At 40.0% G+C, this 26634-nt stretch overlaps 1 protein-coding gene across 1 annotated transcript; it reads left to right on the forward strand.

The window, feature by feature from the left end:
* Positions 1 to 1064: 1064 nt before the first annotated feature.
* LOC101391917 (pancreatic triacylglycerol lipase-like) lies at positions 1065 to 22442 on the forward strand. Its single transcript, XM_087433014.1, has 12 exons — positions 1065 to 1080; positions 5681 to 5835; positions 6489 to 6611; positions 8585 to 8719; positions 9470 to 9581; positions 11088 to 11207; positions 11323 to 11442; positions 11937 to 12055; positions 14377 to 14506; positions 16446 to 16554; positions 17117 to 17281; positions 22329 to 22442. Exons 1-12 carry the CDS (start codon positions 1065 to 1067, stop codon positions 22390 to 22392), a joined length of 1368 nt encoding a protein of 455 aa, XP_087289140.1. The 3' UTR covers positions 22393 to 22442.
* Positions 22443 to 26634: the final 4192 nt, after the last annotated feature.

Below are 26634 nucleotides of genomic sequence, written 5' to 3' on the forward strand. Positions count from 1 at the left end.
GGAGATCAGAGTAGTTTGAAAATAGCCCAAGTAGATATGCAACAAGGTTAAAAACCTCAGAGAAGTCAACCAGATCTGCAAAGTCTTATTTGTGATTTTAGGTAGAGTAAATTTGATCTCCATTTGTGCTGTCCAATATGATAGGCACCAGCCACATGTGACTGTTGACCATTTGAAATGTGACTAGTGTCACATGTTGAAATGATATTATTTTGGATATATTAGATTAAATGAATTATTAAAATATATTTCACATATTTCTTTTTACTTTTTAAAGTGTGGCTTGCATTATATTCCTATTGGGCAGTACTGATGTAGAAAGCAGAGGGCAGGGGAAGGGGCTGTGGTTTTAAGAAGGACAATAGCGTGGCCAGTCTGCATTTTAAAACTGACTGTCTGGCAGTGTGTAGAGGACACACAAGAGAGGGGCTAGTCTGAGGGCAAGGAAAGCAATCAGAAGACTACTGTGATGGCCCAGGAGAGAAATGATTATCATATTCAATGTCACAAAAGTTGTATTTCTATTTGATAAAATTTCCATTTGCTGTATTGGTAGTAGGGAAGCAAAATACAAAGGAAACAAAACAATAGGTTATCCAAAAAATGTGTGTGTGACTTTGTTTTGGAAAGAAGATCCCAAGTCTTACAGACTTGTATACACACACATATTAACATCTCCAGCTGTTTCCTTTCTTGATCATTTCTTAGGTCAGCTCTAGATTAAGCCTGGGAGCTCATGGCCTTCTAATAGGTTGTCATCTGGGGCTGGTTTGAAGAGTTTGTCCCTCCAGACCTGGCTCTACTACACGTCCCTGGGCAAGTTGCTTAAAATCTGAATCTCACTACCTTCATAAGAAAAACAGCTAAAGCTTCCATAGGTTCTGTAGGAGATTAAATGCAAAAACTTAAAAAGTATGTAAAACAAAATAATTAATGCTATAAAATTTTAGGTATGCTTGTTATTCTATATGACAAAGTAAACCAATTTCATGCATAGTGGAAGGGGTTGACTATAATTTCACTCCTTGGGTCTGGGTGAACTCAATTCCCTCATATTTGGCAGGATGGTTGTTCTGGAAGGTGTGAGGCAACAACAACTCCCAGATCATCCCAGTCTTCTACTCAGGGAAGTCTGGCATCCTCAGGTGAGCATGTTCTCCCTCCCATTGATAGCCTTGGCAGTAGGCTGAACTGGATACGGGAGGACAGGACAGGCTCTCTGAAGGTTAAGTAAATGAGACCCTGTTTGGCTAACATGCAGGTTATTTGGCCACACAGGTGTCCCTCACCTGGAGTTCTTTCTTTCACCTGGAGTTTAGTATCGCTGCTGATACCAAATTCAAGGCTGCCAGATCAGAGCCTAAACTTACATCAATATTTAACTCCTCTGCATACATAGCTACAGGATTAGAAACCTCCAGATCTGGCTTCTTTTTTTGTTTTTAAATGTCTAAAGTGTCAGAGTCAAGGCTGAGTCATTGTTATGTAGTTCTCTGCTGTATCCAGGAGACAGGAAATTATTTTTCAATGTGAGCCCACTTTCAATGCCAGGAGGTCCCTGGGGCAGGGCTGCCATGGCCCCATCACCCTTTACAGGGTCCACCGTCTAGCCTGCAATCCCTAAATGTGAGGAGTAACAACGGCTAGTGGAGGGCAGAGTTTTAGTGGTAGCTCCAATCCACCTAGCTGTGGTATTTGAGAATTCCCTATGCATCCAGCACACTGAGTTGCTCCATCTACATACGCATAGCATCTGGGGGGCCAGGCAACATTGGATAAATTTTCACTAACACCTGGGGTATTATATGGCCTCAGATTGCTCGTGAATCAATGGTCACCATCAGGTACTGGACTGAAAAACGCCCATTAAAATTAAAAGTGGAGGTGAAGAATTGAGAAATTCCTTTATAAATCAGGAAGTAGCAGGAAGGGAATTTTTTTAAAACTAAGAATTAGAAAAGAATCTGTCCAAGTATTAATGTTATGGCTAAGCACCGTCCAAATGTCATGGTGAAATTTATAGCCCAAGATTCGACATTTGGGATCTGAACTATTCTTGGAATTTGGAGAAATAATTGCACAATAAAATAATCTCTGTGGGTTAAGGTAATGCTCGTTGTTATAACTCTGAAATAGCAGTGGCTTAAAACAATAGGAATTTATTTCTTACTCACGTAAAGTCTAAAATGGATGTTTGTGATTGATGGACTGCTTTCCGCTCACCAGGGAACCCAGGCTCCTTCCATCTTGTGGCTCCGCCAGCTTCAACACACGGCCTGCAAGGTTGCTGTAGTTGTCTGCGTCAAGCCATGGAAGGGGAGGCATGTGGAGGATTGTGTGTGGGTTTTTATGAGGAGGACTGGAACTGGTGCACATCTGGGCGCTCACGTCTCATTTGCAGGAAGTTGACTATGTGGCCCACCGCCTCGCAAGGGAGGTTGGGGAATAGAGTCTAGTTCTGGTCCCTGTAGAAAGAGGCCAACAGTCTCTGCTTCATTCTCTGTAAACAGACACTCAAAGACAGCACATTAATGGTCTGAATGAAACAATATGGTTCATGAAATTTTACAACCCAGCTAAAGGGTTCAGCAAGATTTAATTTAGGGGAAGTCATTCATCCGGAGCTGACACGATAAACTGCTGATTATGTACAATTCCTTTCTTAGCTTTCATAACAGTTGCGGAAATTGAATCTTCCCTAAACATTCTAAAATTTGAACTTATTTTCATTTATAAAACAATTTCCTATGGACTCTAGTCTCTGTTTCAGAATTTGTCGACTTTTGTCCTAATTTTACAGCGTATATTGAATCAAAGTCTCCCTAATTATGGATTAAATTTTGTACCATCTAAAATGCCAACTTAGAATAACAAATAATTCACACAAAATGTATTTTGCTTCATGGTAAACCCCAGAGTGAACATTGGCTCTCTTTTTTCTTGGGTTTGTTTGTTTGTTTTGAGTAAAAGAGGCTTCAAAAAATCACAGCTCTTTGTGGTGAGATTGGGTAGGCAGTTGTTACCGTAGCAATTATGACAAAAAAAATTGCTATTCATATACATTCCCTCATTTGTTTGTTCATTCATTCAACAAGGATGTGTTAAGGGCTTGCTATAAACCGACAGGGTTGGATGCTGAGGTGTGACAACTAGGCCCAGAGAATTCCAGCCTTCTCTGAGTTTATGATCCACAATTGATTGTGATACGTGTCAAATGAAGGAAGTTCTGAGAGGAGGTGTTCTTGAGGGGAGAGCAGAACCAACTTAATCATGGCTGGAGAAGATTCCCTAAGGAGAAGATTAAATGCTGAGATATGAAAGGTTCAGTGGGAATGTGCCATGGCTCCCATCCATGGAATTCCTTCCTTGTGCCTTCTGTCCTGATGTTAACATTTCCTTTGCCAAACTTTCTGGAACTTTCCTCATAAATAATTTTATTGCTTTTTTCTGTACCTATAAACTTTGTCATGAGGCTGAATTATTTCTTGACCATTTCTGACCTACGAATGTGGTAATTTCATATGATTCAACCTATATCTGTGACACTGTCAGGCTAAATGGCCCCAGTTTCTTAAAATTATAGTATCCCGTTACAGTCTTAAAAATTTATTTTAAGCAATCTATCACCAACTGAAAACATTGCAGTTCTTTTCTATCAAATACTTCTCTTTCGTATTCTTTGTTCCCAAACCATTTTTTCCACGTTGAATTTTATGTTTCTCTCTTATTCATAATTTCATCTGATGGTGCAGTCACTGATTCCACCTCTATGATCTTAGAAGTACCCCATTTCCACTTGTCAGTTTGTTTATTCTTTTCTCCATGTTATTGTTGAGAAATAAGTTAGTTCTATGGACTATCAAAATAAAATATCAACTGCTTTCCAAAAAGGAATGAACTCTCTTGAAAAATTGCCCCTATTTCATTTTTTTTGAGGGTAAGGCAAGGTTATACAAAAACTGCATGAGCTGGTAAGTTTTTAGTATTTGTTTCCAAGACTGCTGCTATCAAATCTGTGAAAACAATTTGCTTTCACACATGCCCACAGACCTGCACAGAGAGTTGTAAATTAAAAAGGGGGCAGACTAGAACCTTCTCTACAGTGAAATTATGGTGATTCTGAGCATTGTATAATCACACTGGAAGAGAACTGTTTATACCTATCCTTTTCTCATCTTCCCACGAGTACTGTGGAAAATTTTACCTCCTCTAATAATCTTCGTTTATTTATGATTAAAATTAGAAACATATCCTTGGAACCTCCTCTTGTTTCATGTCACTTTTCCATAGAACTGTTCAAAAAAGATAAGGTTTGCCTATAAAAGGACCTTTCAGTGCTATCTGGTTGTGCACAGAACCTGACAGAACTGCCACGGTAAGTCAGGAACATGTTTTCCAAGCCTAATTTATCAGAATTTGCCTATTTTCCCCCAGAGATCGAACTTAACTTGAATTAGGCCAATCTTTTAAAAATTGATGTAGCCAGACTCAATCATATTTTTAACTTTCTTTAGATGCTGCTAATCTGGACACTTTCGCTGTTGCTGGGAGCGGTAGTAGGTAAGGCAAAATATTTATGTAGTGCTGAAAGAGATTCACTGCTGAATACTTTCAAGAAGGCTTATGATGGCTGAATTCAAGCCACTATGAGGATAAGGAGTACAGCGAGAAAGACGATAAAAGCTAAGACCAGTTAAATTTGAATTTCACATAAACAACGAATATGTGACATATTTATACTAAAAAATATTCATTGTTTACCTGAAACTCAAATTTAGCTTGTATTTTTATTTGCTAAATCTAGCAACCCTAGGTTGGAGTCAAGTCTGGGCTTTGAACCCTGGTTCCATCAGCCACAATTGCATTACGTGAGCAAAATTCTTAACCTCTCTCTGCTTCATTATCTTTATCTGTGAAATGGGCATATAATACCACCCCTCTCCTAGGATAATTGTGAGACTTAGATAAGATTCGCCATGTCAATCATCTTGCCCAGCACCTGGCACACAGTAAGATTTTGGGAACGCAGCCACACGACACAGCTACTGCTTCCACTCCTACTAGACTTTCTCTTCCCCAAGAACCCTTTCTCTGTGTTGTTCTTTTGTGGGGTAACATTCAAACCTGGAGTTGTGTCAAACCATGGCTTTTCTCTTTGATTACTTGAGAGTACCTTCTTCATCACAGGAATCCAGGATGCCCCTCAAATGTAGGTCAGAGACCTAAATATTCAGCCATGTGGAGGTATAAAGTTTTGACATTTGTATGAAACTTATGCTCTCCACCTAAAGCTCAAAGCCAGAAGATGGCTACAAAGAGTTGAGAGCTCACCCTTCTTCTACCAAGGCCTGGGGATACAAGGCTGCTCCTTCCTTGGGCATCAATGGCCCAGGGAAGACATCTGAGTTGAGAGGCAAAAGTAGACCCCAGTATGGGACTGGACACAAACACAAGAGGAGTGAGGCATCTTACATGGTGGAAATGAGGAGCAGTGGTTTCTTCAGCAGAGATGTTGTCTATTGAAGATATTTTGTGAGTGTGTAACTAGGGAGATGTTTGGGGATATGGAGGAAGAAAATATGCCACAAGATGTAATTTAACTCATATTTTGGCAGAGAAACCATTAAAAAGAGCATTCTGGTAAAACTCATATCCTTGAAACACCTCTGGGTGATTGCAGGAAGCGAAGTTTGCTTTGAGAGACTTGGCTGCTTCAGCAATGAGTCCCCATGGGGAGGAACTTTGCAAAGACCCTTCAAAACATTGCCCTGGTCTCCAGAAGAGGTCAACACCCGCTTCCTCCTGTACACTAATGAGAACCCAAACAGCTTTCAAGTAAGAGTGCTCCTCTTTTTCAAAACTAAGCACTATCTGTTTTAGGTGGTAAAGATATTGAATTTTAAGTCTTCTAATGAGAACAAGTCAGACAGGGGAACTTGCATTTTTGTAGACTTTTAGGGCAGTGGGCTTACGTGTTATTTTATGTAACTTGTTTATAAGAGGTCCATTAACTTGATATTATTCTTACCCTACCTTTATGGTACCATTTAATAAATATTCTAAATATGAATATATATATATAATATAAATACATATATAATATATATAAGAAATATATATGCACATATATATAAAATATCCCAATATTATATGGAATCTCCCAACATAATATACATATATATATATATGTATATAACACACACATACACACACACACACAACGAACCCTTCCATTGTGTGGAGACAAGACCCCTACCACCAGTAATCTAGCAGGCATACTATCCCAAGTTGACAACTGCAAAATGTTATGATGGTTGGAAAGCAGCAACTTGGTGATGATTGAAAAGAGCCTGGTTGTAATGGAATCCTTACTCACCAGGATCTGGAACCCTGGTAGTCTTCTCCTACCTACCACCTCCCTCCATGTACAAACGGTTCTATTGGATACTATCAGAAACTTACATTAAACACTTTTCTTCTCAAAATAGGAAATTACTGCAGATGCATCAACTATCAAGAGCTCCCATTTCAAAACAAGTAGAAAAACCCGCTTTATTATTCACGGATTCAGGGATAGTGGAGAAGAAAGCTGGCCATCCGAAATATGCCAGGTGAGACGTGGTAATCTCTTAAGGAGAGGATGTTTCCAGAGTAATAATTAACAACAGGGAAGGCACAGGCCCCAACCGATCAGGACAAATATGCGCCACCGTGACACTGGAGGATCCTCTGACCCTGCTGGGCCTGGGGTCCCCAAGGGAGGTCCAGGGAGTGGTAGGGTGTGGACGGGACCTGGGGCAGTCAGGGCAGCAAGGTTGGTAGGCATTTGGTGGCTCTGGGTAGTGGTTCTGTAATAATTAATATAGAGCTATTTCAAAATTTAGCCACAGATGTTGCTGTACTGATGCAGCATTAGTTGCATTGTCAATAGTTTTCAACTTTTTCAGTAGCTTTTAATTCCCATGTGAAGAGCTAAGATAATTCATTTTGCCCAAACTAAGTATTTTCCTTTGATTTTCACTTGCTACTCTTTGATCTCCCGCAGTAGCAACATCTAGGGAAACTACATAGGTTTTCATTTCTGGCTTCTGTTGTTTCAACAGTAGGGATCCTATTGGCTATGTGCCCTGTGATAATGAAGATTTAAAAGACAGAAAATCAAAAAGAACAAATTTTCCTAGGAAGTGCTAGTGCTTGAGGAGCATTATCGTTGATTCATGTGTTCATCAGCTTCTGTGGGCAGCTGTGGCACAAAGGTGCAGTCATTTCTTCAGAGGTCTCAAGAGAAAGGACACAAAAGGTCCTCCTACATCCATTCAGTTTCAGACCTGTCTATGACTCAAAACAAAGGCTGAATTGAGTCAACTCCAGAGAGCATCCACTGATCCTGAAGATGGCCAAAATGGACAGCTAAGTTTGGAAATCATCAGTAAAACCATAACTTGTCTTCTAAAACAATTTAAAGCTGATGCTTATTGGAGGGAGGTTAGTAATAGATTTCTATACAACAACAGTGAAGGAAAAAAAAAGTGATTCTTAGCTCAAAAGGAATGTGTATGTATATATGGTTTGTATATACAATTTCTTTAGATATGTATATACAATTTGTTTCTGAGATTCCAAAAGCAGATGTGTTTCTCTTGCATTTGCTTGGTCTTTGACAATCTTGTTGCGTTATGTTGGAGAAATGAGTGGGTTAAACTAGGTTAAAGGTCCTCAATTCCAGTTCAGACTCTCTCCTTAGCTAACCACAACATTAGCAAATAGTTTCCTGTCTTTGGATTTTTCTATCTGTAAAATGGAAGAGTTGGAGATGATTTCTAAGATTGCTTCATTCTTCTCAAATTCTTTTTGGAAAAAAAGTGGGGATATGTATAAACACACACTCAAACAAACAAAATTCCTGCCAGATCTAACATTCAGGAAACTATCATTGACCCTCATCAAACAAGACCTCTAGTGGATATCTGGTAGGTTATGCTTTTATGTGAAATAACTCATCTGTAATGTACAATAATACGTTCATCCAAAAACTTTGATTAGGGTTTCCATCATGGAAAAGCTTACTCACCTACCTTCAACATATTTATTTAAGGGGCCCAAACATAGTCTTTCATTTATTCAGTTATTCATTCATTCAGTAAATAGTCATCGAGTACCTACTGTGTGTCAGGAACTGTTCGAGGCACTGAGGATACAGTAGTGAGCAAGACAGGCAATGTCCTGGGGCGCTTTCTAGTAAGGGCAATGTACTCTCATGACATTTGCGATGCTCTAATGAGACAACCCTTTGCACCACATTTTATACATTTTTTCCCTGAAACAAATGTCTAGGTATCTGTTGCAGTAGAAATCCCAAGAATCTAGTTCCCACTATGGCCAAATCTCCAATTTGGAGCCAACATTAAACTTTAAAAGGGATTCCATATGCATAACAAACTAGAAATTTTGTTCATTGCTTTGGGCTTAAAAGCAAGCAAGATTCTGTATAGGTCAAGGAGGGAATTGTAGTCCTCAAATGTGTTCATTAGTAATTCATAAAGATCCTGAATTATTTACCTATTTATTGTGTCTCTGCCACCAGAACCTGTTGAAGGTGGAAAGTGTGAACTGTATCTGTGTGGACTGGTCGACTGGCGCTGACACCGGATACACACAGGCCACAGAGAACGTCCGGATTGTGGGGGCGGAAGTGGCATATCTTGTTGGAGTTCTTCGGGTAACTACTTCCGGGTTGAATAAAAGCCCAAGCACATTGCTCTCTGTATTCTCTTCCAAAAAAAGTAAATAAATAACGTTGTAGGTATGATCACTGGTCAAGACAGTTCTCTACTGAGATGCGGCTGTCCACGTGTTTGAAATGAAAAACGCAAAAAAAGTATAAAATTAAGCTTTACCAATAAGTATATTTTAGATCAATAAACTAGTTTTTTTTTTAAGTGGTATTATTGAAGCAAGCAGGTAGGTTGTTCCTACTGAATTCTCCCAGTATGTCTTTTAATTTTATGAGTTATTAAATCAATTTGACATGATAATGCCAACCTTAAGGTTAAATTAGTTATTTGTTTTTGTTTTCTTTTTAAGAGAAGCACAGTGAGAACAAGTTAATCTATTATGGTAACTAAAAACACAGAAAATGTTCAACTTGAATGTGCTTGAGTAATTGCTTCCATTATTATTTTCTCATCCAAATATTTGCTTCCTCATCTCTGGGTAACAATTTCTCATATCCATCCACGGTTCTCGCTACATAGTGACACACCCAAAGAGAGCTCTACTTCCACCAGTTTAAATGTTAAACTCATTGCTATTTTCTAATATAACTGTGGGAAAAAAGTATCCATGAAAATCAATTGCTTTGAAGGGGGCAGTAAATCTTAAAACTCAAGTTTTCTGCGATTCCGCATCTGTGCCCATCTTGAATTTTGCAATATTTGAAAACATTCTGAAGAACTTTTCTTCCCGACAGTCGTCATTAAGCTACTCACCTTCCAACGTCCATGTCATTGGCCATAGCCTGGGTGCTCACGTTGCAGGGGAGGCTGGAAGGACAACCAGTGGAGCCATTGGACGGATCACAGGTTGGTTAAAACAGTAAAAGCAGCAAAATTGGACTAACTGTAGCCAATAGGTATTTAAAAGGATGAAAATTTGGTGCAGCCCTGTATTTTACCTGAGGAGACAGGTTTTCACAACTTCCTAATTGGGCCACATGATCAGAAATCAGTGTGTCCTGAGGCCTTGTGAATTTTTGGTTGATATCAGTCTTTGGTCTGCCGAGCCCTGTTTAATGTATAAATATTGCATGTGACTAAAATGTGAATTGAGAACATCTGGAGGCCTTATTCATATCTACCTATTTCTCTTTGTCAGGCATTCACATAGAACAAGTTTCAAGAATAGAATAAATACCATAAATAACAGAATAAATAATAGGTAGAATTAAACCCAAAGAGCTCAAAAATATATAATTAATTATATTCTGCTTCAATAGCAATTGATAATTAGCCCAAACCTCATCAACCACAATCCAAGAGTTGGGGGTGGGGGGCCAATGGCCACGCTGCCCTGGGCTGCCAGTTCTGCATGCTAATAATTAGATAAAAAATATTATTGGTGCCGGCCCGGTGGCCCAGCGGTTAAATGCGCGCTCCGCTGTGGTGGCCCGGGGTTTGCAGGTTCGGATCCCAAGCATGCACCAATGCACCGCTTGTCAAGCCATGCTGTGGTGGCGTCCCATATAAAGTAGAGGAAGATGGGCAAGGATGTTAGCCCAGGGCCAATCTTCCTCAGCAAAAAAGAGGAGGATTGGCGTCGGATGTTAGCTCAGGGCTGATCTTCCTCACAAAAAAAAAAAAAATTATTTTACAGACTTCAGTCTGGTTGCATTTGGCCAATGGGGTTCTCATGTTGGATACCAGGTCCTAAAACAACCCTGTAACTTTATAAGAAATACTTTGCTATCCTGGATCTGAGAGGTGACTATTTCAAAGAATGACCACTTTCCTCTTCCATCTTCCCATTCAGTCTCCGACCACCTCATTCTCTTTTTAATGCTTTGGATAAGTTGGTTACATTTGGGTTGGTAAGGGCATCTGGAAGGCCTAGCGTTAATTTGCTGGAGAGAACCTTCTTTCCCACAGTCCGAAAATGTTTATGAGAGCCTGCTCAGCCAGGCACTGTGCGAAGCTGTGGTCCTGGTGACCATGAGAGCCAAGGTCCTTGCTCTCCAGGGAGTTTACACTCCACCGGGAACTCTTTTAGCCTGAACAGCTTTTAGGAGTCCAGTGTCTCCCAGAGTCTGGCTCTTTCCTTGTAACTACTGCTAGTGATTGTGATTGTCCTGGTGACTGAGCATCCATAAATAGAGTGCAATTTCATGGTTTGAGGAAAATTCACATCAATGCAAATAGTAAATTAGAAACAGATTTCCCTTCAGAAAATGGTAAGGTAGGGAAGAACTATCTTGTCTTTCTCTTGCATAATTCGTGATTACTGCTAAAGCTCGCGTTCAGGTCTGTAACTAACAAAGATGAATGTGCAGGTACACTGATCGATATTAACATGACACATCCTATTTACTTTAGGATTGGATCCAGCTGAACCTTGCTTTCAGAGCACACCTGAATTAGTCCGATTGGACCCCAGCGATGCCCAATTTGTGGATGTAATTCACACAGACGCTGCCCCCATGATCCCCAACTTGGGTGAGTTCCTGAATTCGTTCTTCTAGAGTGTTTTTTGAGTCCATACATAAGAGTGTTTTAGAGTGTTTCAAGTCTACACGTTAACATCAACTTTCCCATATTTTAAAATTTTCAGGGTTTGGAATGAGCCAAATTGTGGGCCACCTAGATTTCTTTCCAAATGGAGGAGAAGAAATGCCTGGATGTCAGAAGAACATTCTCTCTCAGATTGTTGACGTAGGGGGGATCTGGGACGGTAAAACCATTATGTGCTTGAAGAGATTTTCTTGGGGGAAAGTTTGTCTTTTATTTTGCTAAACCTGCTACATATTTTGGTATTGTATAGGTCTCACATTTTCTAAACAAATGACTTTTAACTGTATCCCCAAGATTTTCACTTTGAGAAGTGGGCATGAGGAGATTGTGGGAAAGAATATGTATTGGTAGTCAATTTTTCAAGGATCTAATTCAGGGAAGGCCTTACTAAATTATATCGTATGAACCAATCTTTTCCTTCTACAGTTATTTTTTCATTTCATTTAGCTATGGCAAAACTATTATAATCTTAAACAGTATTTGACTTCTAATTGTATCACGGATCATAAATTCACTTCAGAAATGATTTTGTTCTGCGATCTCCATTAGTTCACACTAATTAGAGAAATCTATTCAGCAAGTATATACTGATCATGACGTTAACTTTGAAAAATAAAATCTGTCACTGATGTGTAATTATGTCTTATTTCAAAGGAACTGTTGCATATGTGGCCTGTAATCACTTAAGAAGCTACAAGTATTACAATGATAGTATCCTCAATCCTAGTGGCTTTGCTGGATTCTCTTGTGCCTCTTACAGTGATTTCACTGCAGTAAGTAGACTCCACCTTGTACCTAAAGACCTTTGTTACCATCACTTCTCATGACTGGTGTGGCTCTCTGTACATGACATGCATTCAGTGAATGTTACTGTATGACTGCCACATTCTTTATACTCTCAATTATACATATTATTCTAATAGTGATAAGGTTTTAGAGAACTTTAGAAAATGGGCTTATAAACTGAAATCTCCCTAGTCTACCTTGTTCTCTAACACTTCTGCCAGTAGCAGGTAAATATTCAAACTTATTTTGAAATAGTTCTAAGTAAAAAAATAGTCTATGGATGTCTGAGCTATGGCTACAGGATGTTGATGAATATGGAACACTTGTCTTAAAAGATGACCTTTTAAAACTATTTAATTATGGGCATGTGGATATTTCTGTGCAATCCTATAATTACCAAGATTTTTTTTTTTAGTTTTCATCTTGTTTGATATTTTCTAAACATCTAGGTTAGGATCCTTACGTGTGATCTTAAATATGATATATCTATAACCTATTGGGTTTTTTTAATTGCTTTTCCGTTCACTATATTTTTTTCAAAATAAAAATGTATAACCTATGTCATTTAATAAGTAAGATTTCAAATTATGAGGTTGTGCCAGGTGAAGTCATAATTACCCAGGAGGTATACGTTAGTGATGACGAGAGAGGATCCAAATCCTCGGTTCACGGTTAAATAGCTGAATGATTTGGGGCAAAATACTAAACTTCTCTAAGCCAATTTCTTCATTTCTAAACGTAAATAATAATGGTAGACTCCAAGGATTATATGGGAGGATTTAATGAGATGACATGTTTTGATCGCTTAGCCAAAACCTAAAATATCATATTTAGCATTCAACAAGTGTTGGCTATTATGTGTGTGTAGGAGGAGGGGTATATATTTTATTCACAGTACAACTTGCATATACAACAAGCACACCCCCCTTTTTTTCGTCTGACTTCATTTTTATCTTCTTTCCAAATCTCTGTTCTCTAGGTAACGGGGAAAACGAACAAAGATGCTTTAGGTTTCATTCAATTAAAACTTGGTCTGATTCAGTAATATAAACAGTCCTTTTAGGTGATGCTCAGATACTTTTAGGAGAAAAAGTGTTCAGTTTTGCAGATTTCTCAGCCTTTCTCTCCAAGCTGGTGTTGGGCGGGATGATCCCGGTGATGGTGGTCAGTGTGTGTGTGGGGCAGAGGGGAGGACTTTGGGGTCCGCCTGATGGATGGGTGCAAGGCAGGTGTCTGTAGGTGCTGTCTGGGCATGTCCACTCTTCTGCCTCAGGCAATGCCCTCAGAGAGCTTTGGCTGTTTCTTCCTGGCTGGTTCAGTCACCCCTTAGCTTTTGCTGGGTGCAGACCCTGAGACTCGGCCCAATCCCCATTTGGTCCCTTGATCCAGGAGCCCACCACTTGCCTCTACTGTGGAACAACCTTGCCCCTCCATAGTGGGAATTGTGATGTTTGTCCTTACCACTCTATTCCTCCCTCTCCCTTCCTTCTTCCTACAGTTCCTTGGCCCAGAAAGAGAGAACATTTTCCTATATGTCATCAATCTTCTCCAGACCCCAACATCATAGCTAAGCCTTACTGGCCAACTGGGGCATTTCCCTCCACACTGGGAGAATTCTGAGATCCGAATCCTTCAGAACTTGGTATTCTAAGTGGGAGCTAAAGGAATTGAGAAAAGCCTGGCTTTTGAGCCTATTGTCCTCCTAATGGGTCCTATTTTGCATATCAGAAGCTGATTATCATCTCCTGTTCTTTCTTTTGCAATCTTTCTAAAATAAATTCTAGTCACCTGCAGGTAGATGAATGTCTTGGGCCAACTGGGGCAACTTAAGAGAGGCAAAACAGAAAAGATGAAAATACACATATAAATATATTATAAATTCTGGTGTGATTTTTATATTTTTCGTAGTCTTGTGTTATTTAACAGAAATTGCTGATTTATCATTGCAAATAATGAGATTTCTTTTGTGTATGCGAGGAAGATTGGCTCTGAGCTAACATCTGTGCCCATTTTCCTCTATTTTGTGTATGGGACGCTGCCACACATGGCCTGGTGAGCAATGCATCGGTCCACGCCCTGGTTTCGAACCCACGAACCCAGGGCTGCCGCAGCAGAGCGCCCAAACTTAGCCCACTGGGAGGGCCCATGAGATGCATTTTTAACCTTTGCCGAGACACTATTAAAGTCCCCTTTTACCATCAGAACCGAATTGGCTTTAGAATATTTGAATTGCAGCAAGATGTGAAAAAATATGGTGCACTATTAAAAGAAAGAGCATCTTCCATCATCATTTGTTTATTTTCTGTAGAACAAGTGCTTCCCCTGTCCAAGTGAAGGCTGCCCACAGATGGGGCATTATGCTGATAAATTTCCTGGGAGAACAAGTGCAGAGGGCCAGGTATTTTATCTAAACACCGGTGATGCCAGCAATTTTGCCCGTAAGTCTCTATTTTATTTGCCTTAAATACTTAATGCTGTGTATTTTATCATGTCCAGTAAAAATGTGTGAAAGTGCTTTTCTATACAAAAGTTTTAAACACTCCCTCCCCACTGTGGAAAATGCATAGCCAATCTATGGCTGATATGGACGACAGAACAGAGTTTGGGACCTGAACGCTCAATGACACGAAAAGAAGTTTCTTCACATTTGATTCTGGTGCTGAATTCAGGAGGCTTCTGCTCCAGCTGCTTCATATTCAGTCAAAAGTTTCACTGAGCAAAATTCTGAGGTTTTGTAAAAGCAGAAAAGTAATCCACGAGAGAGCAGAGCTTGTGGGAATGGAAAGGAGTTGACAGATTTAAGAGATATTTAGGATTGTAGACTCCACGGAGGATGGGAATTAGAGGATGCATGGGTGGTGAGGCATGGGGACAGACTCTAGTTTCTTTTCTAGGTAATTGAGGAAGAAAGCGATTTGGGTGGGAGTCAATGGGGTTCACTGCATTGTAAAAACTAAAGCCAAATTTTATCCCCTCCCCAATGGCCCAGGCTAGCTCAAAATGGCAAAAACTGGTAGTTCACTATTGACTAATACCATACATTGGTTACAATAAATTAATACATTTCCAACGGCAACGGCAAGTTGAGTTGTAGAATTGTTAAAATAAATGTAGACTGTTTAGACAAAGAGATGACAGTACTCTAAAAATTGGTGACCTATAAAACAAAGTAAACCACTGAAAATGTCACACTTTACCATTTTTCCACTATGTTTTTGTTGTGAGAGGTTTGGGGATTCGATCGGAGATGTAAAAGAAACTTTCCACTCCAAACAAATGGACTGAAGGTATATTTTATTATGTAGAGGATAGTAAAGGTGATAGTCCACAAACAGATCCAAATAGGTCAAATGATAAGAGGCAAAAACAGCAGCTTGATCGGAAAGGGAAACACTAGATCGGCTGAGATAGCGGCAGATTCGAATAGGTCATATAATAAGAGGGAAAAACATCAGATTGATCAGAAAGGGAAACACCAGATCGACTGAAGGGAAATGACACAAATCAACCAGAAAGAGAAACACCAGGTTGACCGAAAAGAGAACACGTCAGATCAATTACTTCACAATAAATCAGTTACTCACAACATCCACGCCCCACTGCTGGGAGAGTCCTGTCAATCGACACAGCTGGGCGGGAATCACACGTCCTGGGCAAGGTGTCCCTTCCACAGGTGGAATTCTCATCAGGTCAGTCTCCAGCAGTTTTTTTATAGCATCAATAATTCCCAGAGTAAGCAGTTACAGAGCTTTTTCCGAGCAAGCATCTAGTGTTCCCATGCACAAATGGTTATCAGTGGCATGCATGCACTGAGCCCCGTGGCTATCGTCCCAGCCCAGTAGTTGTGTACGTGCATTGTTTACCCTGGTTATCGTCCCAGCCCAGCACAGATGGCCAGTCCGTCCCAGGCTGCGGCACCCAAAGGGCCTTGAAATTTTTACACATTGCAACTATCTCCATGGGAGAAGGGCCAGTTCCCACCACGCAGAAAGCAACTTTTATATTTCTTTTTGTGCTGGTGGCTGTAGGTCAATGGAGCGGACAAACATGGCTGTACTCATGACAAGACAGTTTTAACACAAAGTTCTTTTAGCATTCAAGAATAAATGGTTAGGTTAAAAAATTGAAAGCAAAATATATTAGTTCATCTCTTGGCTTGAAAACTATTGACTTTGGAAAGATTCGGTGCTCCTTCCCTTCACCAATGCCTGTCCTCTGAACATTTAGATAAAAGAATCTCTGTGACTACTTGATTAGAAGAACTACCAATAGCATATATCAAATATTCAAAAGTCAGCAGTAGTGGAATCCAAGTTGGTTTGTTTTCAGTGTCTCTTCTCTACAAGCTGTTATTGTGCAATTATTTTCCCCATGCAGGTTGGAGGTATAAGGTGACCGTCACACTGTCTGGAAAGAAAGTCACAGGACACGTGTTAGTTTCTTTGTTTGGAGATAAAGGAAACTCCAGGCAGTATAAAATTTTCGAGTGAGTGAAGTATTACTCTAAGCTCTTTAAATGTTGGAACACTTCACACATAGTGTGTGTTATGGACATAAGAGTTAATTCATTACCATATGGGAGTATCGTACTGCCACCTATCAGTAAAAGGAAGAGATTATTTCAACCTTGCACATTAATTCTTTTCACAATTCTGTTTCTAAATATTTTTTCTGCTATTTCCTAAGAAAACCACTTATGTTGAACTTGATGTGTGGCATCTGATTTATCATCAGTAAAAATTATTCTGCCCACAAAACAACTGGGAAAAGATGATATAATGATGTCAGCATTTATTAAATTGTGGGAGATTGTGACTAAAACATGTTTGGAGTTTTATTAAAGTAAGCATGACTTTAAAGTGATATGAGTTACTGATGACCAATGAACTACTACTGAGTTAGCTTACATCTGCATTTATTTAATATATTAGCATAACAAATGTACTATCAATCATCTTACCAGAGATGCAATGTAAGCTGGTTTTCAAAACATGTATGTATTTATATGTATATTTATGTGTGTTGTTGTTAACCTCTCAACTTCCAAGGGGCACTCTCAATCCAGGCGATACTGTTTCCAATGAATTTGACTCAGATGTGGAAGTTGGAGATGTGCAGAAGGTTAAATTTCTTTGGAACAACAATGTGATCAACCTAACTCTACCCAAAGTAGGAGCATCCAAGATTACAGTGGCAAGAAATGATGGAGCACTGTAAGTAATAAGAATCCAAAGAGATTTGAAGTAGTAAGTCACCTTTATAATTCTATTTCCACTGAACATTTACTTTTAGTTAAATCTCCTACAATGGTTCTCCTATACCCCAGCAACAGCTGCTTTTTTGTGTGTGTGTGTGCGAGGAAGATCAGCCCTGAGCTAACATCTGCCAATCCTCCTCCTTTTGCTGAGGAAGACTGGCCCTGGGCTAAGATCCGTGCCCATCTGCCTCTACTTTATATGGGACGCCGCCACAGCATGACCCGAGAAGCAGCGCGCCGGTGTGTGCCCAAGATCCGAACCGGTGAACCCCGGGCCGCCGCAGCAGAGCTCGCACACCCAACCATTTGTGCCACCAGGCCGGCTCCCACAGCTGCTTTTTAATCCCTCGTGTTTCTTTCTTTTTTTTTTTTTTTGTTTGTGAGGAAGACCAGCCCTGAGCTAACATCCAATGCCAGTCCTCCTCTTTTGTGCTGAGGAAGACTGGCCCTGGGCTAAGATCCGTGCCCATCTTCCTCCACTTTATATGGGACGCCAGCACAGCACGGCTTAACAAGCGGTGTGTCGGTGCACACCCGGGATCAGAACCGGCAAACCCTGGGCCACCACAGCGGAGTGTGCGCACTTAACCACTTGCGCCACCAGGCCAACCCTGCCTTTGTGTTTCTTTAGGAGAAAGTGTAGAACTTGAGGAAAACAACTTCGATAGGTATTATCTGATTGTTATCTGTGTTATCTGATACAAGATACAAGTTAAGTGTTAGAATGAGAATCTGGCTTCATGATCCTAAGGTGAAAAGAATGGTTTCATTTAGTAGCCGTGCCTGGTGCTATGTGTGTGCTTAATATGTGTATCTTCCCCAAACTTCCTGGGTTCACTTCCTGGGTAAGTTAAAACACTTCACTTACCAAGGAATACAAATAGGCTGTTCTGTATCATTGGCCCTCTTAGTGAAGACAGAGGTTAACAATTGGTTCTAAACAAGACTGAAATACATGTGAGCCAAAGGATATTTACCATAGTGAACTACCAGAAAAAGTGAGCTGACAATGATGATGATCATGACAATACCCATATTAGCCCAAGTGTTTTGAATATAAAACCAAATTCTGAGTCACAGTGCTATGCTTCTTCTGTCATCCTGTTATTCAGTCCTCATAAAAGCACAATGATGGGACTTTTGCTTCTGGCAAAGATGGAGTCACTGAGGCCGGATTTACCTTTCCAACGGAAACAACCAAAAATTCAGATAAAATGTATGAAATAGCAGTTTTCAAGACACTGCACATCAAGCAACAGAAGAAAGTCATCTCTGAGAATCAAGAAACAAATAAGGTGGAGCCTTTCCATTGTCCCAGCTTACTGCCTGGAGAGTTTCCAGGATGATACACAATGAGGGAAAATTCAGGCAGAGCCTGGTACACTTCCTGAGTTGAAGAGACAAAGCTAAGAATCCAGAAAATCCAAGGCAATTGGATTTCACAGGACAGCATCAGAGAGGACAGCTACAGAGACAGAATCTCAGAGATCTGGAAATTTCCCTGGAATATTCAACAGAGTACTGATCAGCACATACGTGTGAGGGAACTAGCCAAGGCCAGTGAACCATTCATCTGAAAGAATTAGAAAAAACAGTGCCCAGGACTCTTACAGGGCTGGGAATACTAACTGTTTCCATCAACCAGACTGGAAAAGCTCATAATTCAAGACATATCAGGTAGAGTATTTAGGAAAGTCTTCCCTCAGTAGTGGAAATAATTAGCCTAAATTGAGCAAGACCTGAAAGGATCAAACTGTTTCCACATAACTTAACTGTATCCAGAACAGAGCTCAGTTACAGGAATACAAAATTATCCAGCAGCTGACAGGCTAAAATCCACAATATATGACATTAAATAAAAGTTTTCCAGGTATACAAAGAAGCAGGACAACATAACCTATAAGGAAGAGAATAAGCAATCAATTAAAACCAAACCAGAACTGACACAAATGTTAGAACAGCAGTCACAGACATTAAAATAGTTATTTAACTTGTTTTCCATTAGTTCGAAAGTAAGTAGAGGCATGGCACATGTAGAAAAAGACCCAGATTGAATTTCTAGAGATGACAACCATAGTATCTGAAAGGAAAAATAGACTGGATGCAATCGACAGCAGAATTCATGTTACAGAATAAAAGATAAGTGAATTTGAGGACATAATAGAAACTATCCAAAATGAAACAGAGAGAAAAAAAAGAATTTTAAAAATGAAAAGAACAGTGAGCTGTGAAGTAAGTTCAAGAAGTCTAATATACTTCTCAGTGAGGACCACAAAGGAGTAGAGACTGAAAAACATATTTGAAGAAATAATGGCTCCAAAATTTTCAAACTTGGTGAAAACTATAAACCAACAGATCCAAGTGATGTCACAAGAAACATGAAGAAAACTACACCAACACACATCAAAATCAAATTGCCCAAAACCAGTATAAAGAGAAAATCTTAAAAGCAGCCTGAGGAAAAAAATACACATTGCATGCAAAGGAATAAAGATAATAATTACAGCTGATTTCTCATCAGAAACAATGCAAGTGAGAAGACAGTGGAACAACATCTTTAAAGTACAGTCATGCACCGCATGATGACATTTTGGCCAACAATGGACCGCATATATGACGGTGGTCCCATAAGATTAGTACCATACAGCCTAGGTGTGTAGTAGACTATACCATCTAGGTTCATGTAAGTATACTCTATGGTGTTCGCAAAACTACAAAATAGCCTAACGATGCATTTATCAGAATGTATCTCTGTCGTTAAGCCATGCATGACTGGCATCGAAAGGAAAAAACTGTTTACTAGAATTTTTACCCACAAAAATATCTTTTAAAGACCAGGATGAAATAGAGACTTTTCAGACATAGCAAAGCTGAAAGATTTCATTATCAGCACGTCAATACTATGAAAAATGTTAAAAGAAGATATTATATTAAACAACATTAAAAGGAGATATTCCCTCTCCCTTTTCAGGGAGGGGAAAATGATACCAGTTGGAAAAGAATCTACAGAAAGGAATTAAGAGCATAAGCAATAGTAACTACATGAAAAATGCATGAGATGTTTAAATATCATTATTGGTGGGGTGTTAAAACATGTATAAGTAAAATATACGATAACAATGCCATAAAGGGTAGAAAGAGAGAAATCAAAACATACGGTGTAATGTTCTTATACCATCTGTGAATTGGTATAATATCACTTGAAGGTAAAATGCAATGTTAAAAATATATAGTATAAATTCTAAAGCAACCACTAAAATAATAAAACAAAGAATTATAGCTAATAAGCCAACAAGGACATAAAATGGAAAAAAAAAATAAGCCATAAAAAGACAGAAAAAAACCAAAGGACATAGGGAACAAAGAGCAAGCTAAAAACTTAACTAACCATATCAATAATCATATTAAATGAAAATGATCTAAATATAGCAATTAGAAGGAAGGGATTGTCCAATTGGGTTTTTAAAAATCAATACCAACTGTATGCTTCCTACATGAAATGTACTTTAAATATAAAAACAGAAATACATCAAAAGTGAAAGGACAGAAAAAGATATATCATTAGCTACTAGGAAATGAATATTCAAAACACAGAGATACCACCATAAACTTACTTAAATGGCTAAAATTAAAATGATTGACAATATTAAGCACTGGTCAGGATGTGAAGAATATAAATGGGAATATAAAATGATAGAACCACTTTGGAAAACAGTTTGGTAAGTTCTTTAAAAGGAAAATATACAGCTACCTATGATTCAGCCATTCTACTCTTAAGTATTTACCTGAGAGAAAAGGAAGCATCTATCTCTACAAAGATTTCTCTATGATTATTCATAGCAGTTTTTATTGTAATAGTAAAAAACTGGAAATCTCCTGTCCACCAACAGGAGAATAGATAAACAAACTCTGGTCTATCCACACAATGGAACACTACTCAGCAGTGAAAAGGAATGAACTAGCAACACATGCAACAACGTGGATGATTCTCAAAATAATTGTACTGAATTAAATTATACTAAATGAAAGAAGCTAGACAAAAGAGTGCATACCTTTGATTCCATTCGTTTAAAATTCTAGACAATTCCAATTAGACTATAGCGTTAGCAGATCAGTGGGTGCCTGGGGGGAGGGAAGATGGGAAGAGAAGGGAAGGAGAGATTACAAAGGAGCAGGGGGAACATTTTGGGTTGATGGATATGTCTACTATCTTGATTGTGGTGATGGCAGGTAGGTACTATTGTTATCTCTGTTTTAAGAATACCTAAACGAAGGCTCAGTGCCAGCATTCATATGCAGGACATTTGGCTCCAGCAAATTCTTAACTACTACAAAGCAAATTCAGTTCACCTTTATTCATATGTAGATATCATGTGCCCTTCATTTCTTGAGTCTCTTATCAATGTTAGTTTTTAACATTTAATTTGCCATTTGCAAGTCTGCCAGCCATCCGACCACAGGGAGGGAAATGAAGATGGAGAGAAAGGAACAGGTTTTGAGCACCTGGTGTGTGTCAGGCATGTTATACCTGCTAACACACCTCATTCAAGCAAAGCATCCTAAGTACTGTGCAGTCATGAGTACAATTAGTCATCTCCAGTCAACTAGTGAATTACAATAAGAACGCCTTGCCAATGTCACACCAGACCTCAGAATTTTTACTCTGGCTGATTTCTTGTCATGATGCTGACCCTACTCTTCCTCACTTGTGTTGGTTGACAATGTGCCAAGTGTTAGTAGGTGCTTTGGGGACGTGAGAAATGAGCTCTCCCTGTCTCTGGGGGTGTCCAATGACACCTCCTCTCTGCTATTGCACAGCCATGAAACAAAATCGGGAAGGAGAATTCAGTCCTTTATACAGAAGAGGTTTTCCTTCAGTCCTTGTCTGGTCTTGGGCACAGGGTGTGGCTCTCAGACTGAGTGGAGAGTGGAGGCTGTCCTCTTGCTCAGCACAGCAGGTGTGTGCCAGGAAGAGCTGACTCTATGTTGTTTTCTTTCCGCAGGTTCAACTTCTGTAGCGAAGAAACCGTGAAGGAAGATGTTCTGCTCACTCTCACCAGGTGTTAGGAGCTGCTGACATGTGACCTTTGAATCTTATTGCTAATAAAATCTACTGGTGAAGCAATACATTCCTTTCTTTGTCATCATGTCCATTATTTCCAATGAAACTTTTGGATAAGGAGATTAAAATCCAAACTTTGGAGTTGGTCTGAAGAGCCACAAACGACTGTTGAATTTTGCTACACATTATGTGGCATGTGAGCTTGGGAATACTGTTTACCTGATACTGGCATCATGTCCATTACTGCTATTACTGATGTCATTCTAATCTCTTAAGGCAGACTTCCAGGTCCCAAATGACCCCTTCTTGGTGGGCTCATGTGGCAAGTACTCCCCTTTGCTGCTTTTTCCATCTTCCTTAAGTTCTATGTCTGCTCCTCCTCAGACATCTCAGGAGAGATGACAGATAAGGAGACAGACAGGGACTGGCATATCAGATGCTTCCTAACTGGTTTCACTTCTCGCACTGGGGTCCCCCCAAACCCCTCTCCTCTCTGCAACATCCTTGCTTTTTCTAAGCACACATCAAAGATCCTCCCAAGGGTCTCCAGGATAGAATCCACATTCCTTAGTGAGCCTTGTGAGGCCCCTCTTGGTCTGGTTTTCACCTAGGACTCCAGCATCGTCTCTCACCACATTCCTTCTGGAGCTCTACATTCTGACACTGTCCCTCAAAAGGGCTTCAGTCTCGGATGTTGCTGGAACTTTGTGCAACTCTTTCGCTCCCCAGGATATTCCTCCCCATTTTCCTGTCTGTTTAACTCCTACTGGTTCTTAATCTGTGTGTAGCTGTCACTTGTTCCAGGAAGGCTTTCTTCACTCCCGTTACCCACATCCCCTAAGACTGGATTAGAGACTACCTCACTACATTCCCACTGCACTCAGGATTTCCTCCAGCTCACCACTTCTCTCTCCATGTTATAATTGCTTGTTTACTTGCCTGTATATCCCACTTGTAAACTCCTTAAGGGGCTTACATGTTGTATGTACCTGGCATGTAGTAGGAGAACAAATAAATATTTTTTGAGAGAAAATATGGAAAGAACAAATGACTTCACTAGAGTCAAATATTTAGAACTAGGCTATGTCCAAACAAAAAATAACCTAAGAGAGAAAGGTACGACTGTGCTAGGTCTTAAAAGATGGGTAGGATTTGCCAAGAGGACGTGGTGGGATGGGCACTCCAGAGAGGGAACAGCATAAGCAAAGGCACAGAGGTATGAAAACATGAGAAAGCGAAAACACTTTTCATTCTATGTTTCACCAAAGTAAATGCAAGTTGGTCAACATGTGAAGGCTTGGCTAAGTACAATTAATCTGTATTAATTATGATGCTTTCATGTGCATGAAGCAAAAGCTCTAACTCAAACTGACTTAAACAACAAAGAAATGTTTTGACTCACACAATTGGAAAGTCCATAGTTGGGGGAGGCTTCAGGTTTTGTTGATCCAGCAACTCAACAACCTCTTCAAGAGCCACTTTCTTTCTGTCCCCATGCTCTGTTGTCTGTGATTGTGGTTTTATACCAAGGTTGGCTCCCCTCCCAGTTGAAGGAGAGCCATCTACCACAATTGGGGATATAGACCTCCTGTCTTACAGCCAGTAAGAGAGAGAAAGACATCTCCCTCCCAATCTTTCCAAACGAAACTCCTGAGATTCATGCCGATTGGCCTGTGGCCTGGGAAGTGGAAAGTGCTGATTGGCTTAAGCCAGTTAGGGCACACTCCCAGAGAAAGGACGAGGCCGGCATCTGCAACGTACATGGACCACGCAGAGGAGGAGCGAATTTCTGAATGAAAGGAGTTGTCAAGGCTTCCTGGGGCTTAGGCCAGAGCAACTGGAAGGATAGAGATACCATTGACTGAAATGGGGAATGCTTTGGGAGAGACAGGTTTGAGGAGGAAGGCCAGTTTTAGTCATGTCAAATTTGAGCTGTTCATCAGACACCCAACTGGCAATGTCATGTAGGAAGTCAGATATATGAGCATGGAGTTGAGAGTAGAAGTCTGGGTTAGACAAGTAAACTTTGGCATCTTCAGTGTATAGATGGCATTTTTTAAAGGCCTGAATCTCTCTATAAAGAGATTAACACGTTGCTTAATACATATTGAGTGCTTAACAAATGTTTACAATTATAATTACTAGGAATAGCTTATGAAACTTTCCAGTTGCATACTAATAATGATGAATAATGAATAATAAAAGAAATTAATAAAGGATTATCTGCAAATTTACTCAAATAAGATAGAACGAAGGGGTTTAAAAGAATTTGATTAAAAAAATACATCTGTTAAAAACCCTTTTGTTAAGAAGGATATTCATTTTCACTGTAACGAGGCAGTTTACACGTTGCTTTAATTGTTTTAAATGAATTGTTTACTCAGTTTATTTATCTATTTCTGAACTGAGTCAAATTTTAAGGAAATATTCTACTTCTTATAGCCCTAAATCAAATTTTTTCTTCCCTTAATGCAGGAGCTCCATGTCAGTTTGAAAGGATGGGCCAGTCCATATTTAAATGACCCACTTTCAACAAGTTATTTTTAGCTTGTTTCTTGCTGGAATTTCTTTGTTTCAAGGTTGGATGTTAAGATCCAACTGCGTTAGACTCTGCGCTTCAGCCCACTCCTCTGAGAGGGACTTTCAGAAGGCGACTGACTGCCAGCTCCGTGTTTTTGTTTTTCTAACACGTGCGTTTTGCTTAGAGTGTGCAGCCGCTAGTCCAAGTGCTCTATCCGTATTTACTCATTTGATTCTGACAGTACTCTATAAGCCAGGTACTTTTATTCCCCCCATTTCCAGATGAAGCAGCTAAAACACAGAGAGCTTTTTTAACTTGTCCGAGGTCCCAGGCTATTTACTGATGGACCTAGGTTTTCCCCAGGACATCTTGAAGTGAAATGTTCCAGTTTTGGTTTTAAATCAATCCCTTTGGTACTGACATGCAGTGCAAGTTCTGATCATTTTTTGCTCTGTTGTTCAAGTTGGCCCAGAATTTCTCAGCACTCTGGGATTCTGAAGGCTGAGGGTTGTTCTGGAAATGCCCAGGTCCCCTACAGAGGGTGCAGACTTTTGGGCCTAATTCTCCCCAACTGGGACCAGAGTCTATGTGGCCTGAGATTTTTACTTTTTTTTTTTTTTGTGAGAAAGATCAGCCCTGAGCTAACATCTGATGCCAATCTTCCTCTTTTTTCTGAGGAATACTGGCCCTGAGCTAACATCCATGCACATCTTTCTCTACTTTATATGGGACACCGCCACAGCATGACTCGACAAAACAGTGTGTCAGTGCACACCTGGGATCCGAACCGGTGTAGCCCGGGCCGCTGCAGCAGAGCGCGTGCACCCAAGCGCTTGCGCCACCGGGCTGGCCCCTGAGATTTTTACTTCTTAGCCAGCACACATGAACTGGTGGGATCTACCAATGGTCATCAAGGACTTTGGGAAGTCTGGGCTACACTCAGAAGCCTAGTTCATTTTCCACACACAGGGAATCTCTGATAAAAGAAAAAGAAAGAAGTCAATAGTTGACTGATGATAAGCCAAAGTCCTGAACCCCACTGCCATTACAACAACATTCAGGGAGAAATTCTGCCAGTTCAAGGGATAGTTAGAGACATGGTTCAAGCGAAGGCAGGTGAGTGTCCAGGCTGTGAAAATGATTTAGAAAATAGCTTTCTCAATTTAAAAACTTGTTTGAATTAAGGGGCTCTGAGAACACAGCTTGAACCAATCCTACTCTTCCCCCAGAGTTCACAAGATTGTTCTCTTAGGAGATGACAAGGTATCTGAACGTTCTGAACTTGAAATTGGGGGAGAAAAGATGGACAGAACTGACTGGCTGGGGAAAGCAGCCGTTCAGCTCCATCTGGACACATGAACACAGTAGATGATACCTGGTAACCTCTCTCTTTACCTTTCTGACCTTCAAGGAGTTACATATCTTGAAGATAGGAGAGCTGTCTGGTGGAAACGAAGTTATAGTTTCAAAAGAGATCCACAGATTTGCGTGCATATGAATTCTGCCTGAAGTTCCTGAAAATGACCAGGATCTAAGTTTATTCAACATATTTCAGTTGTTATCACTATTTGAAATCCCAGAAATCTTTCCATCTGGTGTGGAATGAATTAATTAGCCTAGCAGGATCTAGAGAAAAAGCAGCTCAGACTCCAGTCCTGCTAGGGGTTTAGTCCAATTAAATCCCCCAGGCCATTTAATCAGGAGCCAGTGCATTAGAGCACAGTGC

Source organism: Ceratotherium simum, chromosome 6, assembly GCF_057802395.1.
Source record: "Ceratotherium simum simum isolate JZ-2026a chromosome 6, ASM5780239v1, whole genome shotgun sequence".
Lineage (NCBI taxonomy): Eukaryota > Metazoa > Chordata > Mammalia > Perissodactyla > Rhinocerotidae > Ceratotherium > Ceratotherium simum.

What these genes read in the sequence shown, in the direction of transcription:
- LOC101391917 (XM_087433014.1), top strand. An exon ending in ATCTTGTTGGAGTTCTTCGG is followed by an intron (nt 8,720 to 9,469) that starts GTAACTACTTCC and finishes TCTTCCCGACAG; the next exon opens with TCGTCATTAAGCTACTCACC. An exon ending in GCAAGAAATGATGGAGCACT is followed by an intron (nt 17,282 to 22,328) that starts GTAAGTAATAAG and finishes TTCTTTCCGCAG; the next exon opens with GTTCAACTTCTGTAGCGAAG.